Below are 17671 nucleotides of genomic sequence, written 5' to 3'. Positions count from 1 at the left end.
GCTTACTCAGACCTTATGCTTCGTTAGATCGAGTTCTCATGATAGCTTTCTCAGACATTGAGAGGTAGGGGGAACATCAGGTACTATTAGAGCATCTTTAAGTACAGTAGGGGGTCTTAAATTTTCCCACTTGTGATTCGCCTTTGCCCAAGAAATCTTCACGCTATGCTCCGGGCACACTCCTGACCAACTCCAGGGATCACATGTGATGCTGGTATTAAACATGTACAAGGCAATGGTTTAACCCTCTACTAACTTCCCAGCCCCAATTGTTATGATTTTTAATGAGATACTGGGGGGCGGCGGAGAGGGGAGGAACATGTCCTACAGTGTTCCAGTTAATGGTACTCAGGGGCCACCAGGACTATACCTGGCAGTATTTGGTGGTGGTGGTGCACGGGGTGTGTAGGCTTGAACCCAAGGCCTCACAAATCCAAGGTTCATGCTCTGCCCCTTGAGCCTCATCCTGACCCCGAAAGGTAAACTTTAAAAGATCCTCCACTTGGAATAGAATCTTGGCATTTGGGAAAATGGGGCTGTAAATGCAACTGCATTTTTCTTTATTTATGGTCCACCTCTTGGGAGCTGTCCTTGACTTTATTGCCCAAAGAAAACACCTCCTTTTTTTTCCTTCATCTTCTCCCAGTTATGGTAGGAAGTCCATATTCTGCCTTTCTGTGCCTGCTGTAATAATTCAGCACCATGACCGCATGGTTACTCAAGTCTCACATCCTTTGAAAAGTAAGTAAATCATTGGGTATATTCTTAATACTTAGTAAGCCATTTGTTTACTCATATAGTCAACAGATACTTATTGAAAAATCAATACTGTCACTGCAGTGCTTTTTATAATAGTGAAAAATTAGAAGCAGCCGAAATTGTTTTAGGGAATTAGAAAAATTCTATACATTTTTTTTTCTCAGGGATATCTGCAAACATTCACAAATGATGTAAAGATGCCAGTAACTTTGAACATTTTATTGCCTATTAAATTTTAAAAATATTTATAAAACTATATGTCCCTTAGAGCCTCACTTTTATTTAAAATATATAAACCCAGGAGTTGAAGCGATAGTACATGGGTAGGTTGCTTACTTTGTGCACTGCATACCCCAAATTCCATCCCTGGCACCCCATATGGTTTCCCAAGCACCACCAGGAGTGAACCCTGAGCATCGCCGGATGTGGCCCTAAAACCAAAACCAACCAAGATATATATAACCCCAAATCCATTGTGTAGGAAATTGGGGTGTGTGGGGTGACCAGAGACATACACCCCAAATTGTTAACTTAGTTCAACAATTGGAATGCTAATGCTAAAATAATGTGGGTAAGAATTCAGTATTTGTGGAATGAGGGAATGATTGAGTCGCAGAGATTTCTAGATTGCTTGCTATTTACACACCTTCATGATTCTCCAGAAATAAGTTTGCGTTTAGATCCCTCCGAAGAAAAGTGGTGCATGAAGCTGCCCAGTGGAATCCAGGGAACAGCTTGAACTGCATGTTGGCTGCGTCACCGCAGCGCCCGGCCCAGAAGCGGCCGGGCTGGCGTTCCCGGGAAGCAGGGTCCAAATCAAAGTGGCCTTTGTGTTCATCGGAGACTGAGGGTGGGACTGGTGGCAGTTGATGTTATTCCTTCTTCATGGAAATCGAGGTGGCCTCTAATCCCGCCTGTCACATGACAACTGCTGATTCGATTTTGGTAATTTGGGGGAGCAGCTGCGGCCAAATGATTTTTCTGCCAGCTGCCTTTAGGCTGCCTTTGCAAGTGGCCTGGGCAGACCAGATTCCCTCCATCACGGTTCTGACCCAGGGCCGCATCGGGGACTCACCTGCCTTTCCCCGTGGCAGTTTAAAAAGCCTTGAGTCTCTGAGAACGCGTTTCCAGCGCTTCATGGCCTGGTCGCCAGCGTTCACGCGCCATCTCCCCCAGGGCACCATGCCAGGCCACCCTCGGGGCTGTGCCGTGTGGGCGGACCCTTCCCCGACAACAGCGAGTGCCGCCTTAGTTTTCTTTTCAGCAGATTGAGTTGCTTCGTTAAGGAAGAATCTGGTGTGGGGCCACTGGCAGCTGTGCCCTTTGTGAGAACTCATGGGTGCCCCTTCATGAGCTTTTCTGAATGGCTGTCCCCGATTCCTACTCAGTGCCTTGCAGCCTCTCGTTCCTGCTGGCGGCTTCCTGAGCACTTTGTGAGGATCACAGACTGTGACTTGACTTTACCTTTTTCTTTTTTTTTTTTGACAGGGCAAAAGTTGCCTTCTTCTTTTACACAGCTTTTAGTTTGTGCTTGATTTAAACTCTGGTAACCTTGGGCCTTAAGAAACACTGGGTTGGGGCCGGAGTGATAGCATATTGGGTAGGGCACTAGCCTAGCATGCAGCCCGCCCCGGTTTGATCCCCGGCATCTCATATGGACCCCTGAGTCCCACTAGAAGAAATTCCGGAGTGCTGAGCCAGGAGTTACCCCTGGGCATCGCCAAGTATAGCCCCAAAATGAGATTCCCCCCTAAAAAAAAAAAGAAAAAAATAACACTGGGAAAATTCAGTGTGCTTGCTTGACCCAGGGGTCTGCCCCTGATGTTCTGGGGTGGGGCAACACTATGTGGGGAATCAGTCATGGGTTCTGCCAGGGCAAGTTATGAGCTCTGCCTCTGAGCTACCTCCCCAGCCCCATGTGTGGTTCAAGGATGAGGAAAAGAAAGACTGAGTTTGGTGAACCCCAGTAGGATGAGAAACAGTCAGTCTTTTCTCTGCGGTGCTGAATTTTCATCAGGTTCATTAGGGTTGGCCTAAACTAGCGTATGGCTTACTCTCTTAGAGAGTTCTGTAACAGTACTGTCCAGAACTCCTGTGATTAGAAGTAAGTCATTTCATGTGGCGGAGGTGGGGGTGAGGGAGGGTGTTTGCAAGACAGGAGATGTTTGGGTCACTGCTGCAGTGCCCAGGGGCTGTGGGGATCAAACCTGGGTTAGCCACAGGTAAGCAAGCAACTTAACCTGCTGTCTCTGTTGCCCCGGTAGCAAGTCATTTTAGAAGACACAAAGAGAATTTAGCGAGTGGCAGTCGGATCCACAAGGCCTTTTTAAATCTAAATGAATAAAAGACGCGATTTAAAATTCCTTGTCACAGTTGTTAGATTTCATGTGGCTAGTAGCAACATGGTGTTTGTGACTTCCTTCAAAGAGATTGTCCTGGGCAGTGCTGCCCAAGAATTTGTGGAAGAATTGGTATATTTTAAAGCTTTTGGTGAAGGCAGCTACCTTAACTCTTTTCTGTGGAAGGTTGTTCCTGTTGAATAGTGTCCCCGTGCTTTATTTCCTTTGGTCATGGCGCCATCTACTGTGCCCGCTGTGCTACAGCTAATAGCTAGGTGTAGCACTGTCCTCCCGTTGTGCCGTCGTTGCTTAAGTGGATACCAGTAATGTCTCCATTGTGAGACTTGTTACGGTTTTTGGTGTAACGAATACACCACAGGGAGCTTGCCAGGCTCTGCCGTGCGAGGGGTGTTACAAGAAGTCTGAAATAATTGGGTAAGTGTTTCTGTATATAATCGGGGTCCTTGGTTCCCCCCCAAAGACCCTCTCAGGGAATGTCTGTAAGCAAGTAAGCATGCGTATATTCTTAGGTGAACAATGATTCATACTGATCCATGGATGGTCAAACTCCTAGTTTGTGATCTGCAAGCATTTTTCCCCCCTCCCAACATAAAAATAAATCCTGGAATTTTCCTTCTGGTGTTTCTAATCTCTTCTTGTCTTTTTATGTGGAATGATAGTAATACTAGGTTACACTTATCTTGCACTCATAAACATACTACATTTAAAAATAAATATTAGCTCATTTGGGCCTCACAATCATTTCATTAAGCAGGTTCTATTCTCTCCACTTGCGAGATGGTAAAATAAAGCATGGAGGCCTAGCAAAACTTACCTGAGTTGCTAGTGGCAGTGAGGTGTTGACCCTAACCCTCCGGCTCAGACTGCTCTCCCCGCAGTGGAAATGAGGACACACCTTTCTGAATGTCGGAGGGGAGGAGACTTAAAATCCCAGCATACGCCAGTGTAAGAGGCCTGCCAGGGGCTCTGCAAGGCAGGATGGTACCCATCAAACCTACAGGTCTGCCAAGAATAAGATTGGATTGGAGGGACAGGGGACCTGGGAATAACTCCAAGTTCAGGAGTGTATGTCTTGATGCAAGAGACCCTGCCCCAGCGTCTTGTCCCCAGATTGAGACCACTGGCCTCCTGCTGGCCTCCCTTGGCACTGCCAGCCCAACAGCTCCACATCTCCTGTTCAGGGCACTGAACTTCAGGCCCTCACAGTTGGCCCAGCATTGCCAAGAGTCAACCCCAGGTCCCATGGCCGCCCAGGTCCCATGAGTGGTGGTGCTCGGGACCCACCCAACCACACTCCAAAATGGGATTTATATTTAAATTCCGTTGTGGGGGTTGGAGCAATAGCACAGCAGCTAAGGCATTTGCCTTGCACGCGGCTGACCCGGGTTCGATTCCTGGCATCCCATATGGTCCCCAGAGCACTGCCAGGGGTGATTCCTGAGTGCAGAAGCAGAAGTAACCTCTGTGCATCGCCAGGTGTGACCTTCCAAAAAAAAATTCCCTTGTATGATTACAGGTACCCTAGTGGTGGTCTAATGAAAATGTCAAGAGTTACTCTATAGACAGGATAAAATGTCGCTATGCTTTTTGTGTTGTCCTATGCACATCCTGTACGCTTCCTTTAGAATAGTCAGGATTTAGGCCCACACCACTTGAAAGTGGTTTAGAGAATTTCATTCTGGCTTCACAGGTGTTGGACGACTGAAAAAAAGCAACAAGTAGATATGGAGGCAGTCCAGATGGAAAGGATGAGAGGTAGCAGCTGCCCCTGGAGTGGAGGGGGTCGAGGGGCCCTCCCACCTGGCAGTTTCACCTGGGATGGGGGGTACCACACAGCTGGTGTGTGTCCTCTGGTGGAGAAGGGTGGAGAGATGAATCTGGGCACTGCTGCCAAGCAACATTAGTGGGAATGGAAAGAACAAGGAAACCTCCTGCTTCCTTCCCCTTGGTGGAAGGTGACCGGAAGCCGGCCAGCTAGTCTGGCTGATCCCACCAGAGCTGGATATGGAATAGTTCAGAACACTCGGAAGACAGGACTTAGAAATAAAGGCAAGAGGTGAACTACCAAATTGGGGGGAGGGGGTGTATAAGCCACTTGGTTGGGGTTAGTTTGGTAATTAAAATTTGTAACCACATACTGGGATCAGAGGTGGTAGAGAATGGGCACTGGTGGAGGGATGGGTACTCCATCATTGTATAACTGAATTATACAAAAATTTGTAAGTCTACAACTGTACCTCATGGTGTTTCACTAATAAAGATTAAAAAGAAAAAGTGTAACCACGCAGGAATTAGAGAGCAGATTACGGCGATGCTGCTTATAAAGTCTTCATGGCCCCAGCCCCTGCCTTCAGAGTTTACCAGAGTTTCTTTCACAAAACCACCATTAGCAAAAGCTTGTTTTTCCTCACATGGTAAATAAAAGCATCAGTATTCATTGGATTCTTGGATTGTGACTATTATAAATTTTATCAACATATTGGAATAAAATTACGTAATTTGTAATTACACTCAGACAAAATTTTGTTGGTTTCAGATGTTCCAAATCAGGAAGTTAATTTTACTTAAGGGATGACTGTTTCTTTTCTTTCCTTTTTTCGTTTTGGGGCCACACCTGGCAGTGCTCAGGCCTTACTGGGGCTTTCAGGGCGGGGCATCGGGACCACATGGGGTGCCAGGGAAGCACCCTATCCTGTAAGGTGCTTTATCTCCAGCCACAAGGCAAAACAATTCCTAAACTCAGACCCTGCCCTTCTCTTGAGCATATGAATAAAGGATTTGCTTTGGGGGAGGGAAACCCTACCATGGCAGTGCTGGGGGTCATGTGGTACCAGGGGTTGGCTGCAAGGCAAGCACCTCAACTCCGAAAGGGACTTGCTCTTAGTTACAGTTTGCTCTAGCATCTCATTTAATATTGTTTCAGAAGGAGGTCTGGAAAACTTGCTTTTAATTTTTTATTGTTTTGTTTTTGACCATCCCCAGCAATTACTCCTGGCTCTGCACTCAGGAACTACTCCTGATGGTGCTTGGGCTTTGAACCTGGCTTGGCTATGTGCAAGGCAAACGCCTTACCTGCTGTACTATCGCTCTGGCCTCTGGAAAACTTTTTCAAGGTCTTTGGTAAAAACAGCGTACTTGTAGGTTAAAATTACAGTATTAACCTTTGCCCCTCTGTAACTCTAATATATTTATACCATTTTCTCTTGATTTATCCCCAGGGGCATTTTTATTTCCTGCATGGGTCACTTCACTCTACCCTCTATATTTTGATAATTACATTTTAATGCTAATTTCTTTTACCTGCTCTTGGTAGTATCTCTTGCCTCCTTCAAGTAAGTATAGGATCTGAGCACTCAGACCCGTTCATTCTCCCTCCTCTCAGCCCTTCCACTCCCTCCTCTCTGCCAGAGCTGTAGCCATGACTTGTGACTTTCTCATTTCATTTTGTATTACATTTGGTTTCTTGTGTTTTTATGTACAGCTGGAGTCGGAACACGAGAAGCAATCAGCTACATACATGACTATAGCTTTATTGTCTCTCTAGAACCCAGTGGTAGGGGAGGGTATTTTTTTTTCACCAAGTCCAGTCTCACCCTTGGGTTATTTGGAAGGAAGTAATTTGGGGAAGGCGGATTTCCCCCCGTCACTTCCCTTTCCTTTGTTGTTGCTATGGTCCAGGGGTCACACACCCTTGATGGTGGACGCTCCCACAGTGACTGTGCTGGCCGGGGGTCACAGGCTCCTTCTACCAGGGTTGCACCCAGGGGTGCTTAGGGGGCCTGTTGTGTTGGGATGTGACACCAGGCTATCTGTGGCCTGAGCTGTCTCCCTCGACCCTATTTTATTTTTTTCTTACATTAAATTTCTTTTCCTGCTGTGGGTTAGGTTTGGATTCATTACCTTATGTTCCCCAAGAACCAAATTCATTTGTTGACTGTAGAAAGACCAGGTTGAAGAAAGTGTCTAGCCTTGTTCTAAACTGTAGCGCGTGAATATGAAAGACAGTGGAATTAGGTGAACTGTAGATGGTTGTTTTTGTCAGCTTTGCCTCTGATATGATGCTATTAATTGAACTAGTGCTTTCTTTTTACATTTAGTTTTACCTTAATTAGATTCCCTGCTTCTTCCTTCTTGGGTCTTTAAGAAATACTCTATACTTAATCTCATCCATTATGTGTGGATTAGGCTAACTTTCATTTGGATTTGTCATCCAAATTCCAGAAACTCCCTAGGTAATATTGACTACAACTACCAGGGTGCTCTGGGACAAGCAACAGTTTTCTGTGCTCACTTTCACTCTCTCTCATCTTTCCCTTGCTTGTCCAGAATGGCAAAAGTCGGCACTTCTCAGCACAGCCCGGCTTTTGCACCCTCTTATAGTTTGTGCCAGCATTTGATTGGCAGTAGTGCCAAGGCAGTAAAGTAAAAGTAAAGTAAAGGCCCTCCCGTTGATCATCGATTTGCTCGAGCGGGCCCAGTAACGTCTCCATTGGAGACTTTGTTGTTACTGTGTCTGGCATATCGAATACTCTCGGTAGCTTGCGGGGCTCTCCGAGAGGGGTGGAGGAATCGAACTCAGGTCGGCCATGTTGGCTGCGTGCAAGGCAGACGCCCTACCCGCTGTGCTATCGCTCCAGCCCGCCAAGGCCGTAGACAATGATTTTCAGCCTTTCTACCTGTCTGTGGGCTGGTAGCCATCGTGGCTTATATAACAACGAAAAACCTATCAGGTATATATGTAGCCTGGATCACATCTATATAATGGAGAGTTTGAGTTAAATTGGTGGCATGTTACTTTATCATTTTGTGGAATGGTTTTTTGAATGAAGGGTTGTGTCGTCTGCTGATCTCACTGGCTCTTGGGAGGTACACACAGGTCTTGTGTTGGAGACATGGAGTGATAGGTCAGGGCCCTTCGATGTACTCTTGTATGCATCTTCTCATCTGTTCTGAGGAAGGGCAGTCTGGTTGCCGGCTCTCCATTTTGTGTGTTTCATGAAATTCTGCCGGGACATTGCTTCCGTATTTTGCTTAGCTCTGTGTCTAGGAGAACAGGATTTCAGGTGTTGGAGTTCATATGAAAAAAGGAGTTCTTAGATGTTGACTCAAAATCTCTTGCACACAGTGAAGAAAATCACAGCCTCAGGGATGAGTGTCAGACTTAAAAATGCAGAAATCCTGGCCCAGTCCCTGTGAGACCCGTTGGGTCCTGAGTCAAGAAGGCTGGCACCCAAGAGATGGGCCTTCTGGGAGCAGCAACAGAACGTGGTGGAGCTTTGTGCCAGGCATGGTATTTCCTGTTACCAGTATCCTCTCGTAATCCTGACAGCTTTCTCAGGCGGCTGCAGTTTCATTAAGAAAAGTGTTAGAACCAGGGAGTTGACTCAGTGGCAGAATACATACCGCATATGGAGGATCTGGGTTCAGTTCCCTGCACCGCAAAAATAAAATGAAATAAAAAGTTGAAATGGAAGCTTAGCTCTCCCAAGGGGTTCCTGCTCTCTGCTACAGATTCATATCATCTAATATGTTTCAGCCTATTAGCAGTTTCTTTCACCTTTGCTCCCCAGAGAATCTGACTCCCCATAGGACTTAGATGTCTCACTGCAGGTGGTTTCAGTGGGGTATGGTAATCTCCAGGAAAGTAAAGTTCAATGGACAGTCATCTCTCGCTTCACTTTCTTGACTAGTTATTTTGTGCTGACACTGACAGTATCTTTTTTTTTTTCTTTTTGAGTCACACCTGGCAATGCTCAAGGGTTACTCCTGGTTTTGCACTCAGGAGTCACTCCTGGCAGTGCCCAGGGGACCATATGGGATGCTGGGAATTGAATCTAGGTTGGCCGCTGTGCTATCGCTCCAGCCCCCAGTATCAGTTTTTAAGTACCTTTTAAAAAAAAAAAATTATTAGTGAATCACCGTGAGGTACAGTTACAGGCTTACAAACTTTTGTGCTTGCATTTTAGTCATACAATGATCAGTACCCATCCCTCCACCAGTGCCCATTCTCCACCACCAATGGTCCCAGCATCCCTCCCACCACCCCACCCCACCTCTGTGGCAGGGCATTCCCTTTTGCTCCCTCTCTCTCCTTTTGGGTGTTGTGGTTTGCGGTAGGGGTATTAAGTGGCCATCATGTTCAGTCTATGGTCTACTGTCAGCCTGCATCTCCCATCCTGAGTGGGCCCTCCTAGCACCTTTTACTTGGTGGTCCCTTCTCTGTCTGAGCTGCCTTTTCCCCTAGCATGCGAGGCCAGCTTCTAAGCTGTGAAACACTCCTCCTGGTTTAAGTACCTATTTTTGTTCCAGGTGCCTTGCCTTTGCCTTTTACAGAGTGTGCTGAGTAAACGTGGTTTGAGCAATCGGGAGAGATGGAGCTGGGGCATTGAGGAGGAAGGTGGGGGCGCCCTGTGGGCCGTGGGGGAGGGCTATCGAGGCCTCTGCCAAAGTTGTACACGCTGGAGAGGCATGAGATTGAACCCCTGACGCACAGTCCTGTAAAATAGTTTTAGCTCCGTAGGAAAAAAAGAAGAGCTTGGCTGAGTATATTTTGATCTATGTGGTGAGCAGACCCAGGCTTCAGTGCAGGGAGGAACAGTGAGTGGCGCATGCTTCCAAACTATCCTGCAGATCACGCCTGTATCAGTATGGGACTTGTTCATGTGTGTTCAGTGGGAAGGTACTGCAAACAGGAAGTGCAGCAACCCAGTTATGTTCTTAAAATACAAATTTATGCACAGGAAAAAGCATGAGGCGCAATGGGGCTGAAGCGACGCGGCTCCCAAGCACAGCCCTATTGATTTATGCTTTGAGCCGCGCTCTGGAGAGAATTGAAACCCATTATGCCAAGTGCAGGGCGCACAAATCCCTTTGAAGCGCAGTTAGATGCCATCTAATCCCAGCTCATTTAAAAACAATTTTCAAGTGGCCAGAATGCAAAAATGCCCCAAGCAATTTGCCCGTTATTAGAAGACTTTAAATGGATGGAACCTAGTATTTTTATGGTGTCTTTCTCTCTTATGTTTAATTGTGTGCCTTAGTGTGTTAAATTGAATTTTAAATGTGCACTAATCTGGCTGTTAGAATATATCCCCTTGAATATTCTCAAATAGGGACCAGAGTGATGGTACAATGGGTAAAGTGCTTGCCTGGTGCATAGCTGACCTGGGTTCGATTCCCAGCACCCCATATGCTACCCCTGTCCACTGCCAGGAGTGATTCCTGAGTGCAGAGCCAGAAGTAACCCCTGAGCACTGCTGGATGTAGCCCAAAAAAGGGGAAAAAAATTCTGAAATTTGGGACATGGATGAAACCATATTGGGTAACTCTCTTGGAAAACAAATTTGGGGATGTGATTTTTGCTTCGAAATGTTAAAAAAACTAGTATAAAAAACGTCCACCACCAAATAGTACAACAGGTAGGGCACTTGCCTTGCAAGTGACTGACCTGGGTTTGGTACTTGACACCCCATATTGGTCCCCCAAGCCCACCAGAAGTAAGTCCTGAGCCCTTCTAGGTGTGGTCCAAAAAGCACAAAAAGAAAAAAGGGAATACCCATTACCCAGATTTCTCAAATATTAACATTGGGTCCTACCCATTGTACTACCTCTTTGGCCCCTAAAAAAAAGTGTGTGTGTATACATGTACCTCTTACATATTCCCTGTGAAAAAAAGGGAGGTGTGAGTTTGCTTTTATGAGGCAAAGTGTCTTCAAGCCTAAAGAAAGTGTGGAAGTCTTTTTGAATTTGTGGCATCCTGTGGTGGTTTTTGTTTTGTAATAAAAGTGAATTTTAGTTTGAAATACAGAATGTACCTTGATCTCAAAGTTAAGAATGACTGAATTAGAAGGATGAGTTGTGATATGGATGAAAGGATAAGAGAGAAAAGAGATCATTAAAGGAGAAAAAAACACAAACAAGAAACAGCACTAGAATTTAAAGCAGAGATCAAGTCTCCAAAAAAGTAAGAATTAGGTCACCTACATGGCTACAGTTGACTTCAAGAAAGATGACTTTCAGGATGGGGCTCTTGAAAGCTGTTACCCAGAGGAACAAGGGATTTAGATATCCCCAAAGAAGGAAATGGAATTTTATGGTAGCGTAGAACGAAGATGAAAGAAAATATTTCTTGCTTTAGCGTTTTTGTTGTTGTTTTATTTTTGTTTTAAGGGCAACACCTTGCAGTGCTCAGAGCTTCCACGTGACTGCACTTGGAACACTCCTGATGGGGCTTGGGGAGACTACATGGGGTTCTGGGAGCCTTTCAACCCTGGTCAACCACATGCAAAGCAATTGCCCTATCCACTGTACTATCTCTCCAGTCCTGAAAGGAAAAAAAAAAACTTTTTGCATGAATAGACGAGCACATATATACATTTTTACATGTAGCAGTAAAAGTCACATATCTATATCTCTTTGACTCCCCCCCCTTTTTTTTCTGTGGGGTAGGTTTGATAAACTCAAGTATGCAATGCTGTATACTATGGCAGAAAGGTATACTTCGTGTGTGTGTGTGTGTGTGTGTGTGTGTGTGTGTGCTGTGAGGGGGGTTATATAAGGAGACCGAGTGTGTACAAGGAAAGCCCACAGCTTTTTAGTAGGGCTCTTAAAAAACGTGTGTGTGTGTGTGTGTGTATGTGCTTCAGCAGAGATTTTTAACTTTATTCTTTTAAAATAAATAACAGGGCCAGAGTAGTCGTAGTATAGCTTATAGCCTTGCACATGGCCAACCAAGTTTGATCCCTGAATTATAAGTATAGTAAGAGTACAAAATTTTATTGCTTTATAAAATACTTCATCATTTCAGTGTTTATAAGCAGGAAAACCAAATTAATGCACTTTTGGGGGGAAAATTTTTAACTTCCATTTGTCTCTGAAGTAAAAAAGTATTTTGCTTACTGAATGTTTCTGTGTCTTTAATATCAAATGCTAGCTTCTGTGATTTTTTTTGTTGTTGTTGTTTATATCTTAGGAAGATTCACTGTTCTGTTCCCTGACATAAGAGATTAGCACAATGTGTTTCCATCAGAATAGTTTCATAGGGGTTGGAGCTGTAGTACCAAGAGCAACCTCAGGGCATCTCTGGATATGACCCCAAAACCTAAACAAACAAACAAACAAAAAAACGGTTTTACATAAGGAACGCAGCGGGTCATTTTTCTGCTGTGTCTGGTCTCTCTCCATTGCCTTTGATTGGCTGTGGCGCGTGGTGGGTCCGGCTGCAGGCCTGTTGGGTTGCTCTGCTCTGGAGGAAAGAACTGCTGAGATGAAGTGCTGTGTTGGGTCCCACTGAACCTGGTTCCTTGCCTTTTGTTGACAGTAGACCTTCATGGAGGAGCACGGCGTGACCCAAACCGAGCACATGGCTACCATAGAAGCCCATGCCGTGGCCCAGCAAGTGCAGCAGGTCCATGTGGCCACCTACACTGAGCACAGCATGCTGAGCGCTGACGAAGACTCGCCGTCTTCTCCCGAGGACACCTCCTACGATGACTCCGACATCCTCAACTCCACCGCGGCTGATGAGGTAACAGCCCATTTGGCTGCTGCAGGTAATGTCGTTGGGGATTCGGAGCTCTTCATTTTTCCTTTAACTCGTGGTACCGTGTGTATCTGGAAAGATCTAGGATGCAGGCACGCTCACATTGCACATCTATCTGCACATCACTTCTGTTCTCTTTCAGCCTTGCCTTTGTAACATGTTCTGGCATTATACTGAGACTTGGGTTCTAGCATCATATTTACTGGTGATTTTTATAACATGATCCATTTGATTTTTTATCCATCATCCATTCCAACAGTACTTTTTTAATGACCCATTTTTCCCCCTTTTAATTGCCAACAACCACCCCCACCCCTATCTCATTCCCCCCACTTCCTGATGTCCTGCTCTTGTTGATACTGTTGCTGAGGGTGGGGCAGGAGGGGTGTTTGCTCTCTCCTGGGGTTGACATTTTTAGCGAAGGGTTTCGAGGGTGGGTTGGTGTCATATACAAGATCATGGGACTCACGAAAATGGGCACATCTTGTGAGGTACACAGGCTATGCTTGTGATGCAGTACTTATACCAGGAGTCACTTTCCCTGCAAGTGGGTCACTGGATTTGAACTCAGTAGCCAGATTCTTGCTGGGCAGGCGCTGTTCCCATGGCACTGTTCCTCCTGCTTTTCTTTTCCTCGGTCTCATTCACTCTTTTTTTTTGGAGGGGGGATCACACCTGGCTATGCACAGGGGTTACTCCTGGCTCTGCACTCAGGAATTACTCCTGGCGGTGCTCAGTGGACCATATGGGGTGCCGGGAATTGAATCCAGGTCGGCCACATGCAAGGCAAATGCTCCCCTCTGTACTATCACTCCAGCTCCTCTCATTCACTCTTAAAGGTATTACAAACATTTAGAAAGTCTTGCAGCAAAGGCTCAGAAAAATTCCTTGTGCATATTTCAGAAATCCACGGCACATACTAACTTCAAGTCGCTTCCAACTAAATCCTTTAACTTAAGCATTTAGTTCATTGACATTAAGTTGTAATACTGATATAATTAAGTTTAAGTTCATCATCTTTGCTCTCTATGTTCTCTTTGTCCCATCTATTATGTGCTGTTTTCTCTTGTGTTTTGGCATAAATTTTAAATTCTCTTTGTAAGTTATGTACGTTATATACATTTTAGTTTTAGTGATACTCCTAAAAAGGATAACACATCCTTCACATGTCTTAAAGTTATGTAATTGGTACTTTTACTTTCCAGTTATAATACATATTTAGAAAACTTGAATTTCTTCTGCTCCTGGCTTATCAGCGTTCTGTGTATGTGTGTGTGTGTTTAGTATTTTAAGTACTACAAGGCATCATTTTATACATAATATTTTCCCCCTTATAGCCAACTTCAATGAGAATTTTTAGTTTGCTCAGAGTTCCATTTTTAATTTTCTTTAATATGGATCTGCCAGTAGCAAGTCTGTCAGCTTTTTCTTGTCACTGTGTTTTGGGGGCCAGTAGTTATATATGTCTTTCAACTCTGAAGAATTTTTACTATGGGTATGGAATTCTAGTTGCCAGCTATGTATTGGAGATGCCATTTCACTATTTTCTGGTTTCTGCTTCTCCGTTCCCCTACACCCTGGCACCCTGTTTTCTGGTTTCTGTCCCTGCTTCTGAATGTTGTTCTTACAGCTACTCCTCTGAAAGTTATCTGCCGTACAGACACCTCCCTGGGGGATGCTTTTTTTTTTTTCTTCCTTCTTGTTTTGGAACCATACCAAGCAGTGCTCGGGGCTCATTCTTGGCTCTGCACTCAGGGATCACTTCTGGAGGGGTTCAGAGGACTGTATGTGGTCCCAGAATCAAGCCTGGATTGGCTGCATAGAAGGCAAGCACCCTCCCCGCTGTACCATCTCTCAGACCCCTTACAAACTTTTAAGTTTGCCCTTAGCTGTTGTGATAGATCTGGTTCTGAATTGCTTCTCATTTTTCATGCTTGGGATTCTTGGAGCATTTCGAATCTGGATTGCTACTGTTCATCAAATCTGGAAAACCTTAGCCACTTGATTTTGTTTGTTTTGCTTCTGGTCAGTTTCATCATCTTTCTTTTATAACTCCCATTCAAATTCTTGGTGGTGCTCACCGAGTGACTTTTTTATGTTTCTGATGTTTCTTACCCTTTCTATTTTCCCTTTTTTGTTTTATATGTAATTCTATATAGTGTCTTCTGCTTTCTAGTTTATTAAATTTTCTTTTAGCTGTGCTAAGGTGGTTTTCCGTTTATCCATTGTGTTACTAATTCTGGCATAGTTAATAGCTTTCGGGTTTTGTTTTTGTTTTGCAATTTTTATATATTTTATTTTCACAAAGAAGTTCACAATAGTTCACTGTAGATAATATTCAAGCACCAATCCCACCACCAAGCCCCTTCCCACCACAATTAGAGGAAGTGTGTGAAGGTTGCTGTATTTCATTGTGGAGCATTTCAGGCCCTTATATAAGAGAATATAATCTCAGGGCTAGGATGAAGGAGACGTTACTGGGGCCTGCTCGAGGCAATCGACGAATAAGTCTGATTTGTGATTGATTGTGATATAAGAGAATACAAGCAAGTATGTTAAAAACAAACAAATATGTGTTATTTTTGGTAAGTAAGTGGGCCAGAGTATAAGAGGTGGCGTGGCCGCAAATGCAACCATGTGCTCCAGGACAGTCTCTGTCTCTCTCTTCCGGGAGCTTTAGTTTAAAGTCTCTGGGTCTTGGCCGTTGATGAGATTACATGGCTCAGGAAGCAGTTTGTGGGCATGACTGCCAAGCTGTTGGAAAACTGAGGAGCTGGAGGGGAGGAGGCCCAGTCTGGGTTTTGTTTTCTATTTTTGAGGGTTTTTTTATGTTTTTCCTCCCAGTTTTGTGCTTTTGCTCCAGCCCCATTCCTCCCAGTTTTGTGCTATTACAGTTTATGTTTGTAGTGGGAGTTGTGTATTTATTTTGTTTGGGGCCCACACCTGTCAGTGCTCAGGGTTTTCTCCTGGCTCTGCACTCGCTTACCACTCTTGGCAGTTCCAGGGACTATATAGGATGCTGGAGAATGAACCCAGGTCAGTGTGTGTAACTCAGGCACCATATCTGCTTTCCTACATCTCCAGCTCTCTCCCTCCCTTCTTATAAACTTTCTGGCCACACCTGGCCCTGTTCAAGGGTTATTCCTGGCTCTGCACTCAGGAGGGCTTTGGGGACTATATGGGGTGCCAGGGATTGAATCCAGGTCAGCATGTGTAAGGCAGACACCCTGCCTTTTGTACTATTGCTCTGGCCCTCTAGCTTTCCCCTTTAAAATTTTTTTTCTTGAGTGTAGTGTTAGACTCTTATGATCTAGTGATTTTGCTTTCTGACGTGTTTGTGGTTCTGTTTTTATTATATGTCGTTAGTGCTGTTGCTTGTTTATGTTGAATTTTCTCTTTGTAAATTGTTGATATCTGAATTATCATTGGATGATGTGCTGGAGAGAATTATTTTTAGAAATAATGTGAAGTCTCGTACGATAGTTTCATTATAAAGATCCTTTAGATAGGACTTTTGTTTGCTTCTTTCTGCCAGATGGCCTGAGGGCACCAGCAATCCTGGATCAACTTAATCCAGTCTAAGATTTTAAGATTTTTTTCCTGGGTCACTAAATGACTTAAAACTGAACCATATTTTGTCTCATTCTTTTAAATACGCATCTACATGGCATATTTTAGAACTATATGAGAAGACTTCATGCATGAGGTCTAGAATTATCTAAGTGAAATTGATCATGAAAGGTACTAGACAAGAAATTAAGGTCAGGACTAGCCAGAATACTCAATCTTTTTAGTATTAGCCAAAAGGATCGAGTATAGAATGGGAGGAAGATGAATACAACGGTAATATAACTTTCTTACTATTATTACCCACTGTCGACTTCTGGGTGAGGTGTCGTGACAGAGTACGTATAGCATGTTTGTCAAATACACTTCTGAAATTGTCATGCTTCCCAGAAGATGGCATCCTAACATAATGAATACAAGAAAGAGGAGAGACATCCTAATTACTATACTGCACTGCCCTATTGTTAAGATTCAGAATAAGCTTTGAGGAGCTGGAGTGATAGCATAGCGGGTAGGGCGTTTGCCTTGCACACGGCCGACCCGGGTTCGATCCTCAGCATCCCATATGGTCCCCTGAGCACCGCCAGGAGTGATTCCTGAGTGCATGAGCCAGGAGTGACCCCTGTGCATCGCCGGGTGTGACCCAAAAAGCAAACAAAACAAAACAAAACAGAATAAGCTTTGATCTAACCCTTTTGTATATCAGAAGTGGAGACTGAGGCCCAGCTGATAAAAATGATTAACTATTTGATCAACAGTTACAGAGGAATTACGATAGGCTGTATATTACTATATAGAGATACTACATATATATAGATGCAGCAAGAAAGGCAAAAGCTTGCTTCTGAAGAAGCTTAGAGGCCAGTGATAAGGAACAGGGTAACAGAGAGTGAGTAAAATAATTTCCAAAAGTCTTAAGTGCTCCTCACGAAGATAATGAAGATGACAGAAGGAAGGGGAGAAGACTTGCCTTTTTCCCAACCCTCTTTGCGTCCCTCCCTCCACCGAGACAGTGTTTTGTTGGTGTTTTTGAGCCACACCTGCTGGTACTCCGGGGCTTCTCCTGGTTAGATTTTCAGAATTGTTTGGATTAAACCTGGGATATATGCAAAGCACACTTTTCAGTCCTTTGCGCCATTGCCCCAGCTTCAATGATCAGCTTTAAATTTGTCTTTCCTCCTTTTATTAAGAGATCCTCTCATTCATTTTAACTGTTAATTGGTGTTCCATTCATCTGAATATCTTGTATAATGGTAGAACAATTAGTTTGCTTATGCTTTTTTGCTGTTATAATTGCTGAAAACAAAATTGATTTCCAGCTTGGCAATATCTCACAGTGATAATTCTACTGTGTAAATAATGCACAAATAGCTGAAATAAAAGTGTCTCATAAAGTAATACTCCTGCAAGTGACACAGCTGTCTTACCATGTTCTGCCATCTTC

The 17671-nt window shown here is 44.4% G+C and overlaps 1 protein-coding gene across 6 annotated transcripts in view; it reads left to right on the top strand.

Moving 5' to 3' along the window:
- Positions 1 to 17671, top strand: part of NRF1 (nuclear respiratory factor 1) — a 116064-nt gene that overhangs the window by 31529 nt on the left and 66864 nt on the right. For 3 of the 6 annotated variants that reach the window (XM_056118461.1, XM_056118463.1, XM_056118458.1), the window contains exon 2: positions 12439 to 12670. In XM_056118461.1, the coding sequence (XP_055974436.1) occupies positions 12448 to 12670 (223 nt within the window). In that variant the 5' untranslated portion in view covers positions 12439 to 12447. Of the gene's footprint in view, positions 1 to 12438; positions 12671 to 17671 lie in introns of those variants that run through there. The other 3 variants (XM_056118462.1, XM_056118459.1, XM_056118464.1) reach the window with 2 other exon arrangements.

Source organism: Sorex fumeus, unplaced genomic scaffold (assembly GCF_029834395.1).
Source record: "Sorex fumeus unplaced genomic scaffold, SorFum_2.1 ptg000037l, whole genome shotgun sequence".
NCBI lineage: Eukaryota > Metazoa > Chordata > Mammalia > Eulipotyphla > Soricidae > Sorex > Sorex fumeus.
Note: the sequence above shows the minus strand (reverse complement) of the source record. Positions and strands in the feature narration are given on the sequence as shown.